General features: G+C 46.7%; 1 protein-coding gene across 1 annotated transcript in view; it reads right to left on the bottom strand.

Moving 5' to 3' along the window:
• Positions 1–26,705, bottom strand: part of MREG (melanoregulin) — a 49,247-nt gene that overhangs the window by 19,660 nt on the left and 2,882 nt on the right. The window contains exon 2 of the mRNA XM_084891955.1: positions 10,125–10,284. Coding sequence (XP_084748081.1) covers positions 10,125–10,284 — 160 coding nt within the window. The remainder of the gene's footprint in view (positions 1–10,124; positions 10,285–26,705) is intronic.

A 26,705-nucleotide genomic window follows, 5' to 3' on the forward strand; every position in this document is an offset into this window, starting at 1 on the left:
GTGCAAACACCTTTGAAAAAACTCCCCAGAATGAGGGGCTGACAACGTGCTCTTCTCACAACATGCCCAGAGACCAAGAGACCTACGGAGAATTACCGCTCAACGGGAAGAGAAGGCCAGGCCTGCTCCGAACTCCCATGGAACATGAGCTGGGAGTAAAAGGGGCCAGAAGGAAAGAACAAATCTTGCAAGGGGACAAATACATATTTTCTACCTGTTTAGTTTGAAAGTGCACCCCCTCCTTCTCAGAACAAAATTCAGAATCCTCACCAGGGCCGGCTGGCCTTCATGATCTGGTCCTCGCTCATGTTCCCCGTGCAGTGGCCCAGAGAACAGCTCCCTCCCTCTGCTGCAGCCACACTGGCCTTCTCGCTGTTCCTAGTACATACCATGTGCGTTCCTGCCTCAGAGCCTTCGCAGCTGCTGTTCCCTCTGCCTAGAATGTCCATTCCAAGGCTCACTCCCTCACGTCATTCAGATCTCCCTTCTCCAGCCAGAGACTCCTTCTGTTCCCTCGTATTGTCTTATTTTCCTTCAAAGTGCTTACCACAACCCCCACATATTAATTTGCTGTGTGTCTCCCCTCAGTAGAACATAAGCTCCCTGAGGGCAGACCCTTTGTTTACCGCTGTGCCCACAGGTCTAATCTGATCCCCAAACAAAACCACCATTTTTAATCCTATCCACTGCATGGCTACCATTATTAATTTAATTATGTCCCCCAAATCCATATGCTGAAGTCCTAACCCCTGGGGATCTCAGATTTTTAAAGAGAAATGGTCTTTACTGGGGTAATCAAGCTAAAATGAGGTTATCAGGGTGGGCCCTAATCCTATATGACCGGTGTCCTCCTAAGGAGACATTTGCCATGATAAGCAAGGTGTCAGCTGCCAGGACTAGTTAAAAACAACACGTAGAGCCAATGGCTATACGGAGGCAGTCCCGTAGGAAAGGCGCAGGGAAACATTTCACTACCCGCACTCTCTGGTCGCTCTTTACCCAGCAGTGCTTTCCAGTCCCCAAACAACCCTTTAAAACAAACAGGTAATAAATGCTGTGTCATGGATTAGAATGTGAAGGTGAAGACGGAGGCATGCTCTGCTTCTGAACACTCACTCAGCAGCCCAAAGCCAAGGCATATTGGAGCCTCAGCCAGTTCCTCTTCGTTACCAGGTCTAACCCTGTGTGAGCAGCGACAGGCACGCACAGACACGCACAGACAGGTGGCAATATCCTGAGCCAGTGAAGGGGGGAGGGTGAAAACGGCAGAGGGCTGCTTGCTCCCCTCCCTGGTCATTTTTCGCAGCCCTGCTCTCGGCTTTCTGCGGCTGGAAGTAGAGTCCAAAGGGACCGAAAGCAGGAGAAACAAGAGAGGAAGACCTTTCCAAAGTAGGGCAGAGGAACAGGTGGGGCGAGTGGTATGAAGGGCAGTCAGTGTTTCCACATCAGCTGAGGCTCCACCAGCTGGAACGGAGATCATTGCTCAAATGCCCCTGCCTGGCCGGACCCAACCCCAGTCTGATGGGAAAGACAGTGGGCACCCCCTGAGAGTCTATATATATTCTTGGGCCACTCAAAGATGTGCTCAGCTGACTGCCAGCTCAGTCCAGATTCACCCCTTTAAACAATTCAGCCCCGGGGCCCCACAAAATCCTTGGGGATGAGAAAGGGTTTAGTTCATCCAGTGCCTTCACCTCCACCCTCCCTGTCCCTCTCCCAGGAATACTGGACCTTGAGCTTCTAGCTGTGTTTGCAGGGTGATGAGGCTGCTCCAACCCCAGGTCAGAAAAGACCAAAACTGTATGACAATATATTGGATGTATCTGGAGGCCCAGCAAAGAAGAGCACTGAGCTGAGCTGGCCTCTCTGCTCAGAAAATCTCTCCTCTTCCTCATATCTCATCAATTATAATGAATTTGGATTCACAAGGTCCTCTTTCAAACCATCCAAAGAATTCCTCTGGTTTTGTCCAAATACCTGCTTCTGTTTAATTTCCAGTTGAGCTGAGCATATCAGAGTGGGTAGACATTAACTGGATAAAAAGGTGGAGGGGAAAGGTTATAGATGGGATATTCAGCGGGGAGAGCCAGGCTTGGTGAGGAGCCAACCGAAGGGGATGCGGGAAGAAGGTCACATGAGAAGAACCATGGAGAGGCTTGCACAGCTGAGAGGTGGTGAGGGGGGGAGGAGGGGACAAAAGGCAAAGAGAAGGTTCTGTGCGTTAAGGCTGCCCTTCTTGCTGGTCCCAATAAATCCTTGGGTGGCTCAGTCCTACCCCAAACAGTCTACTTCATCCACACATCACCTCCTCCCTCCAGACTTCTGCCTGGAGAAGCAAAGGGAAAATGGCTTAAGAGTTTGCCGCATAGTCATTCCCATTAGAAAAAATACAGAAACCTCACTGACTTTCAACGGATAATAGCATATGTGGTAGAAGATGACAGAGAGCATTTTTTTTACTCTATTTTTTGCATATTGGCAAGATTAGGGTGAAAGAGTAGACACCCCAACCAGTCTTAAGTCTGAGGTTTCTCTCTTCTTGCAAGCTGTTGCCATTTCTACTCCAAGCTCCTCGGAGTCCCCCAAATGTTAAGTGTTTTGCTGGAAAAGAAATGGTGCAAATGGGTAAGAGATCCCATCCCTGCAGCACGGCCTGTGTGTAACAAGAAGCTCAACTACAGTGGATTCTTATGGTCACCATGTGTGCTTGGTTTCAAAACTTTCTGGTAAACTCACTAAAGATGGGAAAAAAAAAAAAGAATGAAAATAAAAAGAAAGCTTGAGCAGTTGAAGTGTAGTCAGCCATAAGACTGAAGAAAAATTATTTTGATTATCTACGAAAGGCTGCCTCTGCCATACTCCACCCTTATGACTTGCTCAATAACTGGCCGAGTTCATAGGCACCAGCACCTGGATCTTCTGGTTCTTGGTTGAAAAACACGATGCTACAGCCAGGACTGGTGACCTGTGGCCCGAAGGCACATTTCCCATGTGCTCATTGCCTTCTACTGCAAAACATTTTATTTACAAAAGGAATGAGGTTAATTTGGACTCAGGTCCACTGACATTCACTCCGGGTCAAGTGCTTTAATAACTATGACAACAGCAACGTGGTAAAAGAGCCGGGTGTGACCTGACCTCATATAACTTGTCGTTAAAACATGACAAGCATTTCTGGAGGGCTGACCCAGTCAGTACTCATGAGCCACATGGCCTGCCTCTTGGATTGCAAAACCATCAAAGGGCACAGCTCACGCCTGCACTGTACATGGAACGATCGTGAGTAACGATTATGGGACCACAGGTAGCTGGGGCTGGGGCACCCGGACAGAGGGACAGTTCATATCAAGAAAACTACAGTGTCCTTCCGGAATATCTTGGGGGTTTTAAGTCTGAGAAGCAGCAGACCTGGGCCCTCATAAGAATTGGGTGGGGGCTACCATTTTCCTCCTGGGCTCAGTCCAAACCAGAAAGCAAGCCAAGCTGTTCTTGGAGACAACACCTCATTAGCTCTCTCAGATGCCCAGCTCAACACTTCAACCCCGGGAAGTCCCACAGCGTCAGTTTCCAGGTCTCTCGGCCTCGGTACAATTAAGAGCCATTTTCGGTTATACCGAGAGGAGCAAGCCCAACCAGAGGAAGGGGCGGGGCTGACAGCATAGGGGTGGTGAAGAAGCCCACAAACTCAGCTCTGTCATTACCATATGAATTCTGCCCCAGAGGAAGCCAGCTCTGGAGAAAGGGCCTGATGTATCAGGAGACCACTGACCGAGCTCCAGAGAAAGAGCCTGATTCATCAGGAGACTCTCACAGCCTTGAAAGGTTAAATACCCACTCACTGTTTTTCAAGCTTTCTGCCTCAGTCCCTCTGGCAGGATTCCTCAAAGTTTGTTCCAGCTCCTCCTAAACTAACTCTCTCTCTCCCTCCCTCTCTCCCTCTTTCACTCTCTCCCTCTCTCCCTCCCTCTCTCCCTCCCTCTCTCCCTCTCTTCCTCTCTCCCTCTCCTCTTCATCTCTCCCTTTCACCTTCTTCCCCTCTCTCCCTATCCCTCCTTCTCCCTGTCTCTCCTTCTCCCTCCCTCTCCCTCCACTCTCCCGTTCCCCTTTCTCCAGCACACCCACAGTAAAGCAAAGCCAGACTGTTTAGAAAGATGCCACCAGAGTGTGCTGCAAAATAAAAGCGAGAGAATTTTAGTTTGTATGAAGTGTATGTGTGATGAAGTAATAATACATGCATAGGATCTAAAATTCGTTTTAAACAGAAGACCAGGGAATTAAAAGCTCCCTCCTTCCTCTCCTAACTCCCCTGCAGTCACCCTGGCTCACAAGTTCATAGGTAGCCTTCCAGAAATTATATTATGCTTTCAGATAGATGAACTATCTTTTACACACGGGATAGTACTATATATACCCACTTAGAAAGAGATCATAACTGTCTTTCCAAGTCAGTACCTATAAATCCTACCTCATTATTTTTTCAGCTGTATAGCATCCACTACTATAGCTTTTTACAATATGTTTAACCAGTGCTTTCCTTGAATATTTTTCTTTCCAGATTTTTAATTCTCCAAGCGAAACTACAAATAGCACATATCTTTGTTTAACCAGGTGAGATCATCCACAGGATGAAATGCCAACTGCAAAACTGGTGGGTGAGTTGGTTTTCCTCAGATTCCATATTTAGACTAACACCTTACAAAGCATTTCAAGCTGGTGAAAGGAGCCAAAATGACTGACGGGGAAGCAAAAGAGCTATTTTTGATCACAAGGGATACCATTCTGGGGCAACCACTTCCCGTGGGTTCACTTGTGTTGTAGCCAAGAACAAAATGCACCTTTTGACTGAATGCTGGCACAGTCCCTTCAGACAGAGATTCCTCAAAACTCAATAGCCTCATCAGTTTCGGTGCCCTCAGTCCAGCTATATGTACATTAAATAACAGATCAGGAAAATGACTGTGTCTTCAGCTGGAAAAGTGTGGCTCTCTATGGGCACAGAGATGACATTGTTATTTGATTGGGAAAATAGTGTCAAGGGGATTTGTGGGAGAAAATGGGTAGTAGGACTTCCTGAGTCTTTGCAGTGAGTTAAGCTCTACTTGCAAAAATCTCTGTGTTCTACTTAGACTGTGATGTTTAGATTCCTACCTTCCCTTCCTAGTCGGCTGGCTCAGTTGAGTATCTGCCGTGCTTCTCATAAAGTTGAGTCTTTATTTGAAATACCTCCCTTGATCTCAGCCCCAGATTCATCCAATATTACATTATTCTGAATTTCCCTTGATTCCACATGCTGCCTGCCTCCCAAATGCCTCCATATGTCCAGTGCCTGGGAGTGATGTTCAGAAATCTCTGTCTACCACCATCAAGGGTCAGGGTGTCCCAAAGTCAGGGATAGCTTTATACTAGAGATGAAAGCACCAAGTATCACATCTGGAAGAAATGGTGGTTAGCACAGTATATAAAAAGTACTTCAAGAAGCACCTGGTATGCAATAAGTGCTCCGTAACTGTCAGTTGTCATTGACCTTGTCTGATTCCTTTTCACCAAGCCACTGTCCGCTACAATCACTGGCTTCCCTTATAGAATGTACTAAGAGACTGCACTGACCTGTCAGGTTCATGGCCTACCAGATGGTTCCATGTATTTGACAGTCTCTTGTGAATTTGGTGTTAATAAAATCCTCTGTTGTATTTAATTTTGTGTGTCAACTTGGTTGGGCCACCGAGCCCAGATTATTATAAATATTTCTGTGAAAGTGCTTGTGAATGAGATTAATATTTAAATTGGTCCACTGAAAATAAAGCAGATAACCCTCTATAACGTGGCTGAACTTGACCCAATCACTTGAAGGCTTTATTTAATGCAGTGGTTCTCAACCTTTCTAATGCCGTGACCCTTTAATACAGCTCTTCATGTTGTGGTTACCCCCAACCATAAAACTATTTTTGTTGCTACTTCATAACTGCAATTTTGCCACTGTTAATGAATCGTTATGTAAATATCTTTGTTTTCCGATGGTCTTAGGCGACCCTGCTAGTGGTCGCAACCCACAGAAGCTGCTGTAGAGCCTAAGACCATCGAAAAACACAAATATTTACATCACAGTACCCAGAGTCACCTGAGAAAGGTTTAGAAAGGTTGAGAAGCACTGCTTGAATGGAACAAAGACTGATCTCTGGGCAGGAAATAATTTTGCCAGCTGCCTGCCTTTAGACTTGAACTGCAACTCATCCCTGACTCCCCAGCCTGCTGGCTTCCTCCATCAGATTTCAGATTCACCAAGCCTCCACAATTGTGTGAGCCAATTCCTAAAGAGAAACATCTCTCCATACATGATTGATAGGTTGATAGATGATGGATAGATAGATGATAATAGATAGATGATAGATAGATAGATATGATAGATAGATAGATAGATAGATAGATAGATAGATAGATAGACAGATAGACAGATTCTATTGGTTTTCTTTCTCTGAGAACCCTAATATAGCCCTCCAAGTTCCAACAGCTTTAGGTTCCCTGAGAAAATCAAGTTCAGAAACCTACATAGCTGGTCATGAGATCTTGTGCAGAAGTGATATCACCCGTGGTATTTGCAAGCCTGTGAGCTTTACATGAACAACCAACCAGCCTCCCCAAGGGACGTATCCATCACGTTGACCTAAGAGTAAGTTGTGAAACTAGAAGTGGGTCCTTACTATGATAAAAGTGGAAATTCTAACTTAATGGCAATATCAACCACTGAGTTCTCATACTGAATTGAGAAGTGGGATGTTTAAAAGAACAGAAAACAATTTCCTATATCCTTTACATGAAATTAACATCAAGACTGAAAAATATTAGTCTTTTGGGTATATAAAGAACTGACAACACATTAATTACAAATCAAATCTGCTTGATTTAACATGTGACATCGATTACTAGTTCAGGCATATTTGAGCTTTTGTTATAAAAAATCATCAACTACATAAGCAAATATTTGACAAATGTATTTGAATAGCCTCGATACCTTTGTAAAAACAATTACACATTGGAGTTTCCTTTCAGAGAAATCTCTAAGTTGGACAGTGTCTTACATCTATTCTATAAAGTTCTATGACTATACACTTATTTTACTACCTTATTGCTCCTATTTACATTTAAAATAAAGAACAAAGAAAATAATTCACCTATATCTGTCCTCAATCCTCAGAACCTTGTAGTTTTCTATCTCCACTTCATTGTCAAAGGCATTGAACCCGAGTCAGGCGCTCATTTCTGCTTGAACACTACAAAGAAAAGTCACTTCACCGCTTTGTGTGTGTCTTTCTCTTTAACACAGAGTCCATCTACATCAAAAGGCCACCATGAGAAGCCAGATAATGCATGGGAGGCACCGTGACTGCACGGTAGACAGGCATCTCTGGTGGTCACATTCATTTGTTCTAGGAAAAAACCAAAGCCAACGCTGAAATAGGTGCCTGGAAGCTTAACTTGATATTAACCCCTGGTGTTTCCAATTTATAAGTAGTCAACTGTAATTTTTAAAAAGTTTGAAGCATCTTTATGGTTTCAGTTTCTTCTCAGGCTCAATTGATTTATTCAAGTTGTAAAAAAAAAAAAAAATGCTGCCTGCCTGATTGCCTCTAACCGCTTCTGCCTGCCAGCCTGATCACCCCCTAACCACTCCCCTGCCAGTCTGACAGATGCCTAACTGCTCCCCTACTGACCCGATTGCCCCTAACTGCCCTCCCCTGCTGACCTGGTCACCCCAACTTCCCTCCCCTGAAGGCCTGTGTCCCCCACAACTGCCTTCCTCTGCTGGCCTGGCCACCCCTAATTGCTCTCCCCTACAGGCCTGACTGCCCCCAACTGCCCTCCTTTGTCAGCCTGGTTCCTCCCAACTGCCCTCCCCTACTGCCATTTTGTGGTGGCCATCTTGTGTTCACATGGGAATGGCCAACTTTGACCACATGGGGTGGCCAACTTTGTGTGTTAGAGTGATGGTCAATTTGCATATTACCTTTTTATTATATAGGATGTCTCTGGATTCACAAAGCCTAGATTCAAATCCTAACTCCAAATTTTGAGCTGTATGAAAAGAAATAATGATGCCGACCTCACTGGGCTGTGAAAAGGACATAGTTAATATATGTAAAGTGGTTGAACAGTGCCTGGCCCTATTTTCATTATTATGAATATCTTGGAGGATAAGAGCTTTCCATTTGGTTACATTATTTACACAAATAAATAAGGTGCATTGACATTTCATTAACCATTATTAAGTTCCCTAGAACAGAGTGTGTTAGGTGAAGTACAACTGGCTTAATGAGAATGAACATAAGAAGAATGATTTAGTGCCATGACTTTGAGGTTGTTTACTATTGCTCAGTCAAATTAAAGTATTTTACATCATTCAAAGACAAGAGCAATAATTTTTCCACTTTTGGAGGCCTGCAAATGCATTATTTCTTCTGCTGAAAATCAGTTTTCCATTAGCTTTTGAAGTCTTGTGTAAATGAAAAGTGGATTCCATTAGATTAAAATAATGCTCCTCTTTACATTTTCTGTCACTGTGAGTTACTTTTAACTTCATGCTTTTGCTTCATTATTCTCTCTCCCATGTGTCCTACTTTTTTTTTTTTTTTTTTTTTTAAATTTAGGAAAACACTGCAAATTCAGTCTTATCTGTTTGTCACCCTTCCTCCTCCAGCTTCAGATAAAATAGGGGAATATAAGTAACACACACACTGTTTTGAACTTATTTTTCATTTTTTCAGAGAAATCCAAATATGGATGTTCCTGGGCTCTTTCATGCTATTGCTACTTAAGGAAAAGCATAATGTTCAGTTTTTCTTAATACCTTACTTGAGCTTCCAAACTGTACTGTGCAAAATATCTAGGGTCCCTTGTTCTTAGGTAGAATTTGTTTTTCTTTCAAAACTAAAATCCTCTGTTTTATTAAAATTTGCACCAATTTCCTCCTGGGTGGAAAAGGAAGTCAGCAATAATAATAGATATGGAACTTGTTGAGATTTAAACACCTCATATACAGGGGTTGCCTAAGACCATCAGAAAACACAGGTATTTACATTACGATTCATAACAGTAGCAAAATTACAGTTATGAAGTAGCAACGAAAATAGTTTTATGGTTGGAGGTCACCACAACATGAGGAACTGAATTAAAGTGTCGCGGCGTTAGGAAGGTTGGGATCCACTGCTCTAGAGGTAGGTTTGACTTCATTTCTTAGACGAGGAGAACAAAAAGGCTTCTGGATGGCTCCTCGCACAGGTCCAAGAATAACAGAAATGCCACTAAGGGCCACTTTGGAGCTGTGTCTGTTCAGAGCACCTTGTAGCTCACGTTGCCTCCTCCACCACCTTTTCAAAAGTGAAGACAAGGGGGGCAGAGAAAAGGAGCTCCCCAGAGAGAGCTGCTGGGCTCAGCTCCAAACCCCTCTTCAAGCCCCTGCCTCGTGTGCACAGGCCCTGGCCATGCTGGTGGGGAGCAAGAGGTATATAATCTGGCCCTGTCACTGTTACAGCTTTGGGCAGACTGGGGCAAGGAGAGGAAGAAAAGAGAAGAATGAGCTCTATTCTCACCAGCAGAAGCCCCAACTGGGAAAGGACTGGCTCTTCCCATTAATGAAAGGGAAAGCAAGGTCATGCATTCCCATCCACGCAAGCCTTATCACAAAAATCATCTCAAACTTGGCAGATATGCTGTTGTCTGATCAACTTAAGGAGATCTAATTAGAAAAACAATAAAACCGCTTTTCAGGCCCCACTAATGGAATTGGTGATAATGCAAAGTACCCTCTAACCTTCAGTGTGACTCTTGTGACTGTGGCTTGCTGAACACCTGGAAAAGTGAGAGATGGACTCTCTCTCATTTATCTTCAGGTCCTTCCTGTCTTGCTGTTTCTGTGCTGTTGTAATTTGTCTCATTATGGTTATAATAAGATATCAGTCTTATTGGTTTACCAAGCAGGCCTACCAAGGCCAGCTATAGTTATCAACTATATTCTGTTAAAATGCCTTCAGGTCAAACCTTTCATCATTCTTTCTCATGGTCTTCTCATTCATTGCTGTTTTTATTGGACATTGTCATCTGCACACAACAAGATCTCAAAAAGTGCTTACCTCTGAATCTTTGGCCTGCTGATTGCGAACCACTATCAAATTGTACAGGACTCTGTCATCGTCCGCCTCTGTGTGGGACACATCATGAGGCATACTCCACAAATTCTTTTCATCATCCCTCGCCAGAGTTGCTCCGAATGAAGAATATGGGTTGCTATTACTGTGGTATAAAAAAAAAAAAGTGTATAAGGGCTTTATAATATCCTATATAATAAAAGAGTAATATGCAAATTGACCATCACCCCAAGACACAAGATGGCCACCCCCATGTAATCAAAGATGACTGCCCCCATGTGGACACAAGATGGCCACCACAAGATGGCCAGCAAAGGAGGGCAGTTGGGGGGGACCTAGGCCTGCAGAGGAGGGCAGTTACAAGGGACCAAGCCATCAGGAGAGGGCAGCTGTGGGCAATCAGGCAAGCAGGGAGGGCAGTTAGGGGTGACTGGGCCGACAGAGGAGGGCAGTTGGGGGAGACCAGGTCAGCAGGGGAGGGTAGTTGGGGGGAACCAGGATTGCAGGGGAGGGCAGTTGTGAGTGACTGGGCCAGCAGGGAGATCAGTTAGGGATGACTGGGCCAGGAGAGGAGGGCAGTTTGGGGTGACCAGGCCTGCAGGGGAGGATAGTTAGAGGTGACCAGGCCGGCAGGGGAGGGCAGTTAGGGGCAATCAGGCTGGCCAGAGAGCAGTTAGGCATACATCAGGTTGGCAGGGGAGTGGTTAGGGGGTGATCAGGCTGTCAGGCAGAAGCGGTTAGAGCAATCAAGCAGAGGCAGGCATGTTGGGAGCCAACAATCTTAGATTGTGAGAGGGCTGTCAGATATCTCTCAAGGGGTCCCAGATTGGAGAGGTGCAGGCTGGGCTGAGAGACACCCCCCCCCCCTTGTGCATGAATTTTGTGCACTGGGCCTCTACTATATAACATATACATCATAAGTATACAATGTATTATAAATAAAATAAATAGTATATCCTATATAATAAAAGCCTAATATGCTATGTGTCTGGTCATCTGGTCACATGTTCAACCAACCAAAGTATAATATGCTAATGATATGCTAAGGCCACTCAACCTGTTCACTATGACATACACTGACCACCAGGGGGCAGACAGTTGACTGCTCAACCAGTCACTATGATGTGCACTGACCATGAGGGGGCAGACGCTCTCACCAGTAGATTAGCTTGCTGTTGAGGTCTGGCCAATTAGTGACTGAGCAAGAAGGGCCAGACACGCCCTGGAGCCCTCCCACAGTCCTCCCAACACCCCTCTGGCCAACCTCCCACAACCCTTCATCCCTCCCTGGCCCCTATCATGCACTGGTGGGTTCCCTTGGCCTGGCCTGTGCCCTCTCACAATCTGGAACCCCTCAGAGGATATTGGAGAGCCAGTTTCAGCCTGATCCTGCTCAATGCAAGAGGTGACCACAGGGGGGCCCCTGCTCAGCCAGAAGCTGGGCTCACAGCTGGCGCACGCAGCAGCAGTGGCAGGAACCTCTCTCACCTCTGTGGCAGTGCTAAAGATGTCCAACTGATGACTTAGCCAACAGTTGGACATCCCCCGACGGAGCAGGCTGGGCTCCCACCTCCCACCCCAAGTGCACACATTTCATGTACCGGGCCTCTAGCATTATGTAATATGTAATGTAATATATAAATATATATTTCTAACAAAGAGATATAAATTGTCTCTAACAATTAAATATAGCATAATAAAAAAGACATTTTAAAAACAGCAGAGAAGAGATGTGATCAGATACCTGGACAGAGGTAATTTTACTGCTAAACATAAAATTTAACAGAGTACCCAGGCAGCTAAAACAAAACAAAAAAAGGAAATTCAGTGGGGACTAGAACTCGTGTGATTGAAAGGAGAATACAATTAACATAAAGAGATGAATTTTTACTGGCTCTGAATTCAAGGAAGCACAGTAGATTTAAAGCACAATAGTATGAAATATCTATCAATTTCCTTACAAAGAAAATGAAATGATAAACATGCATACCCAAGTAGTTTCAATAAATAATGCGGGATGTTGAGTATGAATTTCAGGAGTCCCACTTTTTCATGTTGGTCTTGTGATTTACCCTTTAAAAGGCAGTATCCATGCGTGGGCTTAGAGAGATGAGTGGCAGAGCCTCATACCAGGGACATGTTTGTACACAGCCCCAGTAAACTTCTGTGGGACCAGACAGGTGAGGTCATGGTGGGGCTATTCCCTTCATCTAATGGTATGCATGAAGCACCAACTCCATGTTAATGACAGAGCTCAATAAAATCATGAGCAACATAGACATGGTCCTTGATTGGACCTCACTAGAGTCTAGGTAGAGAAATACATTAATGAGTGATCACATGACTGCATAATGAAAAACTATCACAGGAGAAGTTTAGGGAGTCTTGAGAACTAATGGGGGTAGGCACTGGGATAAAGGAATGCTGGAGCTTTATATTGAAAAAACAGTGTTCCAGGCATGTTCAAAGGGTCTGGGGTGAAAGGAAGCAGAGTTTATGTATGCCCTAGAAGAAAAGGGACATTGGCCAGCCAGTGAAAGAGAAGCTGGGGGAGTAGCTGTGGCCAGAACCACAGGGCTTTGTAAACCATTTTCTTTTCTTACATTATTTAGAAACTAGAGGCCCAGTGCACGAATTCGTGCAAGGGGCTTGGTCCCTGTTCATTGCAGTAGCTGCAAGCCTCTGCCTTGGCCCCCGCCCGCCGTAGCATCGTCCAGAAGCACATCCTGTAGGACATCTGGTTTAATTAGCATATTATGCTTTTATTATTATAGATATAGATGTTTTCTTTATTCCTAAAAGCAAGGGAAGAGTTTAAAAGGAATGCAATGTGACATGACAGTATTATAACTTTAAAAAGACTTTTCTGGCTAAAGTGTGGAGAGGAGAATGCTTGAAAGGGGTCAAGAGTGGACCCGAGGATTCATTAAAATGCAACTGGGGTAACTCAGGTGAGACATGAAAGGCATCAGGATTAGAACGATGGCGTGGAGCTGGAGAAAAGCCCACTCTTCGGAAATACTCAGCAGGTAGATGCTCTCTGGTGAGGGATGCCATTCTCTGATCCAGCTAGACCAATGGGGTGCAAGCACACCTGCAGGTGTGGCCGGAGGGAATGGCAGATAAGGACGGGCGGAAGACGCCCAGAGAAGCAGACGGCATCTGGGAAGGAGGGATATGAGCCACTGACAGGTGGGCTAAAGGCAAATGTGGAGATCTCCACAAGCTTGAGATACTCAGTAGTTGGTACTGAGGAAATCTGGCAACAGGAAACAAAGTCTCAGTCTCCAAATTGGGGTTCAACAGCAGGAACCCTCCCATGGCCTGGCTCTCCGTAGGAATGATGAGCCCATGAAAGGTTGAGGCAACTGATGCCTTGGTGCCCTGCCCATTCGGGCTTTAAGGAGCATATCAAATTCATTCGCTCAGCTGTGATTATTTAACAAACACGGGAATGGGTGCCTGGTGTAGGCTGGGTGCTGGGTTCGAGGCTTCGGGGACTTGAAAATATACAGGACATTGTCCTGCCCTTCATGTGACTATACAGCAATGGGATAAGTGGATTTTTAAAAAAACAATGAACAGAGTGTTGTAGTAGCAGAGAAGGAATGACAAATTGTGTGTTCGTATGAGAAGGAAGTGCAAGAAAGATTTTATGGAGGCAACGACACCTAACACAGACCTGAGAAATACACAGCTTTTCTTTTTTCTTCTTCTTTTTTTAATTTTTTTTATTTTATTGATTTTGTACAGAGAGGAAGGGAGAGAGATAGAGAGTTAGAAACATCGATGAGAGAGTCATCGATCAGCTGCCTCTTGCACGCCCCCTACTGGGGATATGCCCGCAACCAAGGTACATGCCCTTGACCGGAATCGAACCCGGGACCCTTCAGTCCCCAGGCTGACGCTCTATCCATTGAGCCAAACCGGTCTCGGCGGAATACACAGCTTTTCAGCAGAAAGAGAAGCCAGGGGAAAGGTGGTCCACGCAGAGGGAACAGCACAGTCGCAGGTGTGGAGGCTCAGTTCCGCAGAGCTGGGCAATGCCAGGTGCTCCCGCAGAGCTACACCACCATGGAGGGCGGGAAAGGCAGGGACGCGGAGAAGAAAAGGTGATGCGGGTCAGACTGAGGAGAGCACTGGAGTCTGGGCTTTACTCCATAAGCCGTGGCAGGTGAACAAGGGGGTTTGGAGCCTTGCCAGCTCTGGGTTTAGAGAAATAACTGCGTGAAGAAGGACCAGAGAGATGGCTCAGGAGGCTGCCATAAGAGGGCAGGGCGATGTTCAGGCCCTGCTCTTGGAGAGCCTAGCATCAGGGCCTGGGGTGTGGGGGGAAGTGGTGCAGAAGGTGGGCAAACCCTCCCAAGGCAGAGAGAGAAGCTCACAAACCACCACAACCGGAACAGCTGCTCTGCTTAAAATCTCATTGGTCAGAGACATAAAGAAGTTTTCTCAGGGCATAGAAAAGGTGGGGTGCTATTGCCAAATATACACATAGGGGATGCCAAACATTTTGAAACTGGCTGGGGTGGGAGTGAGCGAGGTGTGGGCTAGGGAAACAGTGGCGGGAATGGAAACTGGGGAGGTGGACTCCAGCAGCATCTGAGGGGGAAGGGGCAGGCCTGTGACTGGTGACGCAGCACAACGGCGGGAGGAGAGGAGTCAGAGCTGACCTGGGAGCCGGCAGGGCCTGCAGAGAGAGGTCGGGATCTGGCTCAAGAGCAAGGGCAGGGCTGGAGATCTGCACCTGGAGGAATGCACATGTCTTCCCATCAGCGCTGAAGCCGCGACCAGAGGGGGCTCAGGAAAGACCTCAGGGGACAGCCAGCACTAAGGAGCAGCGGCGGGAGGGAGCTGGAGAGAGCAGGAGAGAGCCAAGGAAGAGGAAGAGAGAATGCTGGGAGAACGAGGAAGAGTCACTGGAGAGCGGTGGATGGCATGGAAGGCGTGGACTCCGATTGCTTTCTGCGGGGAACAGATTGCGCAGAGGTGATAAAGCCTGCACAGGGCTTCCCTCCAGGGCTTCCACAGTCCACCCCTCCCCTTACCCAACCACCCGAGGTCAAGAGGGTGGGGACCCTGTCCCACCCTGCAGGCGGGGGCCAGCCTGTGGAATTGCTGGCCTTCTCCGGGACAGGCAGCCGGCTGACGCCCTCCCAGCACGAGTCCCTGATGGAGCGAATCCAAGAAGCCACATGTCACAAGACCTGATCTCCAGATGCCATGCCAGGGGCACGCCCACAGCAGAGCAGCTCAGATAGCAACTGCACCGTCAAGTGCAAACCTGTACAAACAGGCAGATGCATCTGGGGCTTCTCCAGGCAGCCAGCCCCCGCCCAGGCCTGGATGCCATGGACCGCTCAGGCCTGAAACCCTCGTTCTTTCCTGAAAATGGTTTTCCTTTTTCCCTAAATCTGTTTCCTTCGTATAAGTCTTGTCTTTTCGACACGTCGGTAAGCTCCTCGAGGGCAGGGGGTGTCTCCGGTATTTCCTTTACCCCCCACCTCACCCAGCAGGGCAGGGCACACAGTAGGTGCCTTAAAAGTACTGGGTGGGTGAATCAAACAGAGCTGGGACCCCAGTCTTCGGAAAAAAAAAACACTCAGGTCTAACACACTGTTGCCACTTTTTACAGATTTTCCTAAAGCAGGAAGTTTAGAGATTGGCCAGTACTTGTCTGAATACTCAGTAATAACATGTGACCATGCCTGATCTAGCCACTTTTTGTTTAATAACCCACCATTTCTTTGTGTTTTGATAAGACTAGGACAGCTACCTCCCTGGCCAGCTACTTACACACACGCACACACACATTGTCTCTAATACACACACACACACACACACACACACACACACACACACCCTTTGTTCCTAATACACACACACACACACACTTTGTTTCCAATACACATGCATGCACGCACACACACACACACACACACACACACACTCACATACACCATGGGCATGACTCCAGCAGTGTAAAACACTGGCCACGCTTTCTTGATCTATAAGCTCAGAGGAAGCTCACACCAGGTCACCGCGGGCCGTTGAGAAGCGCTCCGCTCATGTCTGCAGACAGGTGCTGCCTCACGTCCTCTCACATCCAGCTCCGCCCTGATCAGGAGCAGCGCCCCCTGTGTCCCAGGAGCCTCAGACCCTCTAGTCCAGGGGTCCTCAAACTTTTTAAAGTGGGGGCCAGATCACGGTCCCTCAGAGAGCTGGAGGGCCGGACTATATGAACTACTAATTCCTACTGTAACACCTCGGCTGCGCTCACTGCCCAAAAAACCTGGCGGGCCGGATCAGACTCCTCTGCGGGCCGCATGTGGCCCGCGGGCCGTAGTTTGAAGACCCCTGCGACGACATAGAAACAGAAAAGGCGCCACGGCCCTCTCCCTGGGGCGAGCAAGGGCTCTGTCCGGTGCTGGCTGCTGGGAGCCGCAGCGCATCCCTGTCCCGCAGCCCCTCCATGCACTCCGCAGACGCCCTCTGCCTGGACCTCATTCCCTACGCGTTCTTACTCCTCGGAGTTACCAGTCAGGTCTCTCTGGGGCACAGAAAAGGTAGTTTCTACCACCAAATAAACCATTACATTTTAATAATTCTATCAAAATCCTGGTCAAGATGAAAGTGAATGAGGGTGTGCTCATTCCACAGGACCTGGCAGACCTGGCCTGGCTCCCCGGGTCCTGGGCTCTGAGTGCGGGCACGTCTGTCCCTGCTCCTTATACCCTGCACACCACCCAGGCCAGGCGGCAGGCCGCTTCCCTTAAAACCTTATACCCTCTGGTGTGGGGAGCAGAACAAAGCAAAGCCTAAACCCCCCACTGGAGAGGCAGGTAGGGAGCCTCTGGAGACTGTCATCTGGAGGACTCTGGTGCCTAGGGAAGGAGATTCCATGCAAAGGTCCTGAGGTCTGGGCCCAGAAGTCCAGGGAGGACAGCAGGAGGGAGGAAGGGGTCACTGAATCAGGAGCCCCCCTCCCCTCTCCCACATAATGATGACTAAAAGGTACAGAGGAAAGCTAGGGCGGCTGTTTTGCCCTTGGCCACCATCTGCTGCTGCTGAATATTTTATTAACCTCAGGCATTTGAGAGGTGGCTCTGACATTACAGTAGAAGCAGAAGCTGCTTTTACTCCCAAAAAAGTAGGATGAGCTAAGTCTCAGATTCCACCCTCAATCCCCCCTGGGGGGCACACGACCAAATCGCTGGGAGTCTTATCTTTCAGAATGGCCTAGAGTAAGGGAGACACCGGGCTCAGAAACACTGGGCTCCCACCTGGGGGGCTTCAGTGCAACGTGCTACAAGACATAAAACTGGCCTAAAAACTTCCCGTGAGTCCTCACCACCAAGGGCAGTGAGGGAAAGATTTGAGAAAAAACCACAAAACACCCTGCACAAAAGGCTGGCTGCTGTCCCCCCAGACGGCCCCGAGCCAGCGATCACTGGTTTAACACGGAAGCTCTGAAACACTGAGGAGATAAAATTTTTACTTAACAGCAACACACACAAACACACACACACACACACACACACACACACAAAAAAAAAAAAAAAACCTCAAAAGGCTGTGTATGCCACCCCATCACTACCTAAGGCCCCTGATTCCCCGGTAGGAACTGGCCAGCATACTGGGCGCCTGGCTTCCAGGCTTCTCCCTTCCTCCCTCCATGGGGAGGAGCAGTGAGTCTAAGATCTCTGTTCTCTCCTTCTCTCTCTCCCTTCCTTCCAAGACAGATACTTCAGCCCCTTCAGTTACCTAGTTAATTCAATATTTAAACAGTATTTAACCCCAAATGTAAGCATTGTTCCATAGGTCCTTGGAGCTTTCTCAGCATTTAACCCCCAGCTCATGACTTCCCTCAGCACCTGAGGCGTGACCTACCTCAAGTGCAGGAAGGAAGACACGGGCCCTCTTTTCTGGCCCTGCTCCTTGATGGGCGCCCATGCCTCCCACCTTCCACTCCAGTGGCGGAAACAGAGGCCTGAGTGATGGTGTTCCATGCATTGCTGGAAGTGCTTTAAATGCTGGAAGATGGTCCTGACAAGACCCCAGTGATGTAGGCAGGGGAGGAAGCTCAGAAAGATTAGATTCGGTCCTAGGTCCCTTCTCTGCTCACATTCACTCCCAGTCATGTCATTGTGGCTTTAAGTACCATCTTCATGAGCAAGACTCCTAAATCTGGATTTGTATCCCCAGCTCGGATGGCTGTCAAATCTGAGTCTTATATCTACCTACCTTCTGCCCATGTCCACGCAAATGTCTAACAGAGAGTTCAAGAGCTAAGCACCTGCTCTTCTCAGGAAACCTCCCACAGCAGTCTCCCCTCTCAGAGGATGGAACCCCCATTATTTCAGATTACTCAGGCCAAACCCTTCAAGTCATCCTTGGCTCTCTCAGCCCCGGCACCTAATCAATGAGAAAATCCTATTGGCAATACATGTTCAAATGTCTACCTCTACCTCTACCACCGGAGTCAGAGCATCAGTGTCTTGCATAAGAATTCCTGAATCTTTTTCCCCCCACTCATCTACCTCCTTCTGCCATTGCCTCCACCAATTCTATTCTCAGCATCACAACAGTCAAAATGATCCTTTCAATGTGTTAATCAGATTACATCTCCCTGGGCCCTCAGTACCCCCCGCCCCCCCCATCAGAGGGTTCCCATTTGACTCCAGAGTATAACCCTCCCTGGTCTCTAAGGCCTCTCAGCAGGTCCCTACACCCACCAGTCATGCCCATCTCAGGCCCTAGTATGGCTGATTCATCCACCTGGAATGATTTCCCGCAGATATCCACATACCTCACTCCTTCCCCGCCTTCACATCTGTGTTTACACACTCCTCCTCCTTGGTGACGCCTATGTGAAGCAACCTATTTATAATCACAAGCGTGCTCCTGCCTCTGCTCTGCCTTCCTCCTCCCTACACACGTATGCATCTTCTGATTTACTTATTATGTTCACTGTTTGTTCACTCCCATCAACACAACACAATAAAAGCCCACTGAGGACAGGATTGCTATCTATTTTGCTCAGTGATATACCCCCAGTGCTCAGAACAGGACCTGCTACTGGATGCTGGATAAATACTTGCTGAATGAATGAACTGCTATTTCCCCAGGTCACAGGGCTGTGAGTGGTAGAAATGAAGCCAGAACCCCTGTCTCCAGACTCACAAACTCTTCACATGTGACCTAATTACATTTACGAAGGTGGGGCTGGCTCCACTCTTCCGGGAGGAAGGGACAAGGAGCACCTATTGTATGTCAGGTGGTGAGCAGAGCTCTGGAGGAATACACGGGAATAAGGGATGACCACAGGGGGCGGGTACTGTTTTAAAGAGGATGATGGGAAAGAGCTTTCTGAGGCAATGGCTTTGAGCAGAGACCTGAGTGAGTAAAATGACAGGGTTGCCCATGCAGGTAGAAGGAGGAAGAACATTTCAGGCAGGCAGGACACGAAGTGCAAAGCCCTGAGACAGGTGTATGCTTGAGGACCCAGGAGGTAGCCAGGATGGCTGAAGGAGGAACAATTCCACCTGATGTGCTGACTTTAAAATCTAAAGGATGTGGAATAGCCCCGAACTGGAAACCTCCCAAAAGTCCATCCACAGTAGAAGGAGTGAATCAAACGAAGGGCACTGCAAAGCCAAGAGAACCACAAACTGAGCTGAACTTGGCAGCTTGGCTAGCTCTCACAAAGAACATACATACACAGTTTGATCCCATTTATGTAAAGTTTGAAAGCAGGTAGAACTAAAGTACATAGTTAAGGTGCATACATAGGTGCATACGCTATAAAGAAAAGCAAGAACCAGAGACATAGAACAGACTGTGGAGCCTCAAAAGAGAAGGCAGGTAGGATGGGTGGATGGGCGATCAACCAAAAAACTTGCACATATATGCATAACCCATGGACAACAGGGTGCTGAAGGTCTGGGGCAGGGCAAGCTAGAAGGGGACAATAGAGGGAAAAGGGGACATATGTAATACTTTCAACAATAAAGATTTAATTTGTAAAAAGGCAAGAAAATGTCTATCACAATGTTCTAGATATGATCAGAGATGGGGAACGTGGGACTGGCAATCGCTATCTTTTGCCCTGGAGTGTTCACTTGATAGCTGTTCTTTATACTGTACATATGTCTGCATGTCTTTCGTCTCTAATATTAAATGCACCAGCACAAATTTTTAAAAGTTAATGAAAAAAATAAGTGAGAAGCGACTCAGTACACTCTTACCACATGTCGGGCAGTACAGGTACACATACTGTTCTCACCCATTATTTCCTGAAAAAGCACAGAGGAATAGGGTGCACAGTATGTAACTGGCATAGAACAAATATTTACTAACCAGACCAAAAAGGACATCAGCTGCTGACAGAATAAACGGTTTTACCCAAATTTTATGCAGAATTTACTTTTTACACAAAGTGCATTGATGAGATCACCTTAAGATACCTAGAGAATGCTAAGTTCCCGTAAACCTAGATCACATGACGTGGGAGAGAAAGAAATTTTGTCTCCTCGGGAACTTCCACCTTAGCTAAGGCTGACGAATGCAGGTCAGGAAAGGGGGAAGGGGCATTGTAGGTGGCCTGGGAAGAACCTTGAAAAGTCACCCTCTTAGGGATCTGGAGTGGCTAGCATCTTGGTAAAGAAAGCACTGATCTTGAACTCACGGGGCCTGAGGCCCCATTCTGGGAACAGCACCAGACCCTCCCCTTTCTCCTCTGTCTTTCCAGAAGGTACAAGTGCAAGCTCTGGAACAGCTTTGCGGGGAGCCCCGAGCTCCTTCCTGCAGCAGGATCCTCGGCGCCTCTGCAGCCGCTTCCTGTGACTCACCGGCCCAGGGCACAGGCTGTGTGACCTGCAGCTCCTGCCAGGGGCCTGGCTGGCCTGAGTCAGCTCAGGGAGCCCAGCAGCATCGCTGGGGGAAAGAGCCAGGCCCTCCGGGCCCCTGCCTGAGCGATCGCACCGACACTAATACATGAGCTAACGTTTTCTCAAAGCCCTTCCAAGGGCAGAAGACAATCTGATCTGCTCTCAGGTCATGTGAGCCCACGCTGTGAAATGAAAAACTCTCCACGTGTAGAAGAGTATTCCTCCTAGGGTTGTGGGGATTGGCTCTTAAATGTCTTAACCCCACCACCCTTCTTTCCCACGGGCGCCTGGCTTCACCAGCCTCAACTACAAAAACGTGGGGGCGGTGTTTCTCGACCCCAGGGGCACAACGCGGGGCAAGTCTCATATTTCTGACACACCTTCTCACGTGAGCAGCTGGTTACACACGCTAGGAGGCTGCTGCTCTTTCTGTGGCTCTGGAATATACAGGGATCGAATCCCAGCTCTGCCCTCCGTGCCTCCGAGAAGCTACGGAAGCTCTTGTGCCTCAGTTTCTTCATCTGTCAAAAGGAGATAGAGACATCATTACTGGAACCCTTATTATTCCCAGATTCTGTACTTGCAAATCTGCCCACTCACTAAATGCTGTCTGTAACTCCAAAATAACAGGCCTGGTGTCTGCGCGTGCTTGGGGCCCAAGTTCCCTGCCGAGGCCCGCCAAGGCTCAGCTCTGCTTCCTTGTTTCAGCTTTCATGCTGCAAATGCGTGTCCTTTTGATGGACTATCTAATGCCACTCCCCCCCACCCCCCATTTTTGTGATTTTTGTTCGTGATGTCGCTGTTTAGAATAGGCTCAAGCAGAGTGGTAAATAAGTGTGTTAGGTAAGTTTCATTCACGCCTGAGTTACAGTACAGTTGGCAGCAAGTTCAATGTTAATCAGCCACAGCTACTAAAGTAAGTGTCTTTAAGCAGAAACACACATGAAACAAGGTGTGTATTGATCAGCTGACCAATTTGCTGGCAGGAATCTAACCCTGGATTTCCCCTTTGGAGCAATGGTTCGATATTCTTTAATTCAGCATTTGCGGTGACATAACTACTCTGAATAACAAGAACTGACTGACCTCGTAGGATTATGGCAAGGATTTAATTAATAGATATAAAGCACTTATGACAGTGCCCAGTATTCCTTAAGCACTACGTACCACCTGCAAAGGCGCAGGAGGGATGGGAAAGGGAAGGTGTAGGTCGTGACCCTGGTCTCCCCCTCTTCTGCACGCTGGATGCACTCACCCAGGACTGTTTCTTTATGGTCAGGGAAATTCAAGTCTGCTGCCCACACTCACGGGCCCAGATCAATTCCTTCTCAGAACCGCCCCTCTCTGTGGGCATGAAACACCATCAAGAGCACGCTGAGGTTGTATTTTGTTTTTCCCTAATGAAAATTCTAGGCATGGAGAAAACAAAACAAAACACATTGACACTCTGTTCTCTGTTCACTGCCCACAGATAAGGTGCGGAAACTGTTATCAGTAATGGAAGCTGCGGTGCACATTGAGAAGCGCAGGGAGCAAACAGATTTGGAAGCTCATTCCACTGTTCGCTCAGGTGGCTTACAGAGCCACAATGAAAACTCAGTCCTGGTCGTTACTTCTCTCGCTTTCTTCCCTGGCCTTTGACCAACTGGACAGTGGTGGTGCTTATCAGTTATTCACAGCCAGTAGAAATGAGAGAGCGAGTATTACACTTCCCTTAAACGGTTCAAAGGAACCATTGTGAAAGATGACAGCATGCGGTGCTAACACTGTACCCCTTACACATTCCATTTTAGACTCCTCTGGGCTGGTAGTGGACGCTGTGGGGAAGCATGGGCCTTGGTTGGAAAGTCTGGAAGGAGGATTCTCTAAGGTCGGAGGGCTCTGGGGGACCTTAGCGAAGGAGGCAGCCCTTGCCTTGACTTTTCCAAACAAATCTGAGCTCCAGGTGTTCTACTGGGATCTTTATGTTTAGATTTCAAAACGTCCTTATTTGAAAGACACTACAGATGCAGGTGTTTTCTCAAGGAGGCTTACCCTGCTGATAGTTAATAGTTAATTTTAGTTCAAGTTGTTACAGTAAAAGCCTAAGGAGGCAGGCGAACAGGGCTACTTGGTGGCTATAGCCAAGCAGTCCCTTAACCTCCCTTTCACAGACACGTGTGTCAGAGTAACCATTCGTCTGTTGTTCATAGTCTGCCAGTCGGCCCCAGCAGGATGTCATATGGCAGTAGACTTTATGGTGCCAGGCCACTTGGGCATCTCTGCTTAATGGTGACTGGCTGCAGGTGTGCCTCCCAAGTCATATAATTACCAGGGCCACATGCTCAGGTGGATTTGTCTACGGTAGCAGCATGCTTTTATCCCTGATGGAAAGAGCCATGCTCTAAAAGTGAAATAAAAACCAATGCTTTAAGCTCAAACATTTTCCCAAAACTATAATACATTGTAATATAATAGGTTGGATAGTGTCCCCTAAAAAGCTACTTCCAAGTCCTAATTCGCAGTTCCTGGGAATGTGAGTTTACTTGGAAATAGGGGCTTTGCAGATGCAATTAACGTAAGGATCTTTAGATGAGATCATGCTGAATGTAAGGTGGACCCTAAAGCCAATGCCTGGTGTCTTGGAAAGAGAAGAGAGAAGGCATTTGAGACACATGGAAGAAGACAGGCGAAGACTGGAGCTACCAGGAGCCAGCCCAAGCTGGAATCAGCAAGAAATGATTCTTCCTAGAATCTCTGGAGGGAACAAGGCCCCGCCAACACCTTGATTTCAGACTCCTGGCCTCCAGAACTGTGAAAGAATAAATCTCTGCTGTTTTAAGCTACCAAGTTCGTGGTAATTTGTCACAGTAGTCCTAGGAAACTAGTAATCTATATCCCAAATGTTTCTTTTAACCCTAAACCAAAAAGTTGTTCACTATTTTAAAGACAAAAGATCAGTGATCTAGCCATTCCAAAAACAATCCATCAGCACTATTATCTTGGCATTAGAAATGACTCCTCAACTATTCGCTGGAGAAGCAGCCTGGGAAGCTACAGAGTCGAACAAATGGTCATGATGCACATCTCCCGGGCCTTCACATTCCTCCCAGTACTACAGTGAGCCTCATTGCCACTGTGTTCCATGTCACCAACGTACAGAAAAAGAAATGAAGGTTCCAGGACATTAAGAGATTTCCCCGGCCCCCACAGCTGGTAAATAGCTGGGTCTAGGACTCAGGTTTCCAAACTCCCACTGGGTTTGGTTTACGGGGCCAGATTGATTCCACATCTGTGGGGGTGGGGTGGTGGAGAATTGTACTAATACGGGCATGGAGGAAGGGAAGGAGAAAGGGGCTAAACGGACAGGGGCTAAGACAAGTGATTTCCACAGACATTATAATTGACTTTTAAGAAATATTTGGCAGTTTTCTGAATTTTCTACAATGCAAGGCCTAGATGTGAACAGACACAGATTCACATTCCCACTCTGACTTCTCTCAGTTGTGACTCTGAATCAATTATTTAAACTCTCTAAGCCTGGGATCCTCATTTACAAAATGGAGACAACATCTCACTCATTTGGTCATAGTGACGATTAAATCACAGAATGTGTGTAAAGAAATCTCACTTAGGCAAAGTCTACATGCAGAAGGCACCATCTATTTAAATTAAGAATGCTAAACACATATGTACAGGTCAGGATGGGAGCAGGATGTAGTAATGCAGAGGTAAAGGGAGGGGCTTCAACTCTATTGCTAACATTTTCTTTTTTTTCTTTTTAAAAAAATATATCTATTGATTTTTTACAAAGAAGAAGAGAGAGGGATAAAGAGTAGAAACATCGATAAGCTGCCTCCTGCAACATCCCCCCTATCGGGGATGTGCCTGCAATCAAGGTACATGCCCTTGACTAGAATCTAACCTGGGACCTTTCAGTCTGCAGGCCAACCCTCTATCTACTGAGCCACACCGGTTAGGGCTTCTTAATGTTTTCTTAATCGGATCCTGGGTATGTGGCTGTTTGCTCTATCATCCTTCACAATGTTTTGTTTTACATGCATTTTTTAAAGTTGCACATAGAAAGAAATTAACAAATGAACAGCCATTATTGTCATTTTATTAATGGAAAAGTATTAATATACTTCTTACTCCATGCTGAGCACTGGGCTGGGCACAAAAAATGGATACTAAGGTGAGTGAGATTTAGTCCCTCGGATCTGGCAGGGGCTCTGGCACCCACATTACGGTAAGATCAGGCAGAATGAGGTACAGGACCCCGGGGGGTAAGAAGAAAGAAGAGACACCATACTGCTTGGGGAGACTCTCTAAGGTTTCACCACGAAGGTGGCGACTAAAATGGGCCTTAAAATCAGAGTAGATTCTTAAGAAGTAGACAAAACAAACAGATGTCCAGCTCACAAGTATGGCATCAGCAAGCCCTCAGGAGGGAAAGCAGCATGATTAGACAGATCGCAGGCAGAGACCAGAGAGTGCAGAATCAGAGAAGCCAGGGAACGAGGAAGTGTGCAAGAAGGCACGGAAGGTCAGCACAGAGGTATTCTGCACACACTGAAAGAAGAACATCAGACTGCTTTCTCTTGTAACTTTCAGGAGAGCAATGTTCAGGTGATTGTACAGGGGGCGAAAACCAGATTTCATCTTCAAGGGGAGGTGTAGGAGGTAAGGGTACAGCTGACCACTTTCAAAGACACGTGCACCTGACACAAGGAAAGCAAAGGATGGTAATTGAAGGCCCTGGTAATCACAGGATGGATTTTTAGTCAGGGAGGCCTCAGATATTTCTAGAGAAAGGGCAGGGGTGGGGGGAGACGAGTGGGTATTATATACCTAGAAATGAAATTGAGACTAGAGAGAACTACAGATGCAAGCAAGGTAAGAGACGGACACTGCCTCCACATACTGGGTTCCAGAGAAAGCAGAAAAAGCAAGGTCAAAACCTAAGTGGCATTCTCTGATGGGCAAACAAAATGAGACTACGAGTAATTTTTCTTAAACTAACACAAGTCCCCAGTGCATTTCTCAAAAGGACTGGGGGTGACCGTGCACACAAATGACAAATGTCCCCCCAAACACACCTCTTCCAGGTAGACGATATTTCATATCTTGTATGAAATAAAACTTGAAAACCATCTTTTTATAATTAGAGCAAAGATAATATAACGTGAAGAATTAAGTTCTCAATGAAATAAAAATTAAGGCCATCTGCCCACATGATTTTACCACATCAAGATTTCAAAGCAAAGGAAGGAAAACCTCATACCACAAACAACAGTGTGATGATGAAAAGGGGTATGAGGAAAGTAGAAGAGGGTAAGGGGGGGGGTAAATGGTGATGAAAGGAGACTTAACTTGGAGCAGTGAACACACAATATAATACACAGAAGGTGAATTATTGTACACTTGACACCTATATAATTATATTAACCAATGTCACTAACAAAAATATTTTTAATTAAAAAAATTATTTCAAACCCTCCACTTTGGAAAATATTCTGGCAGTTCCTCAAAAGGTTAAATGCAGAATTACTATATGACCCAGGAATTTCATTTCTGGGCATATAATCAAAGATTACACAAATATTCATAGCAGCGTTATTTATAAGAGCCAAAAAGTAGAAACCACCCAAATGTCTATCAATTAATGAATGGGTAAATAAAATGTAATATATCCACA

This window comes from Pipistrellus hanaki (assembly GCF_964339955.1).
Source record: "Pipistrellus hanaki genome assembly, chromosome: 8".
Classification (NCBI taxonomy): Eukaryota; Metazoa; Chordata; class Mammalia; order Chiroptera; family Vespertilionidae; genus Pipistrellus; species Pipistrellus hanaki.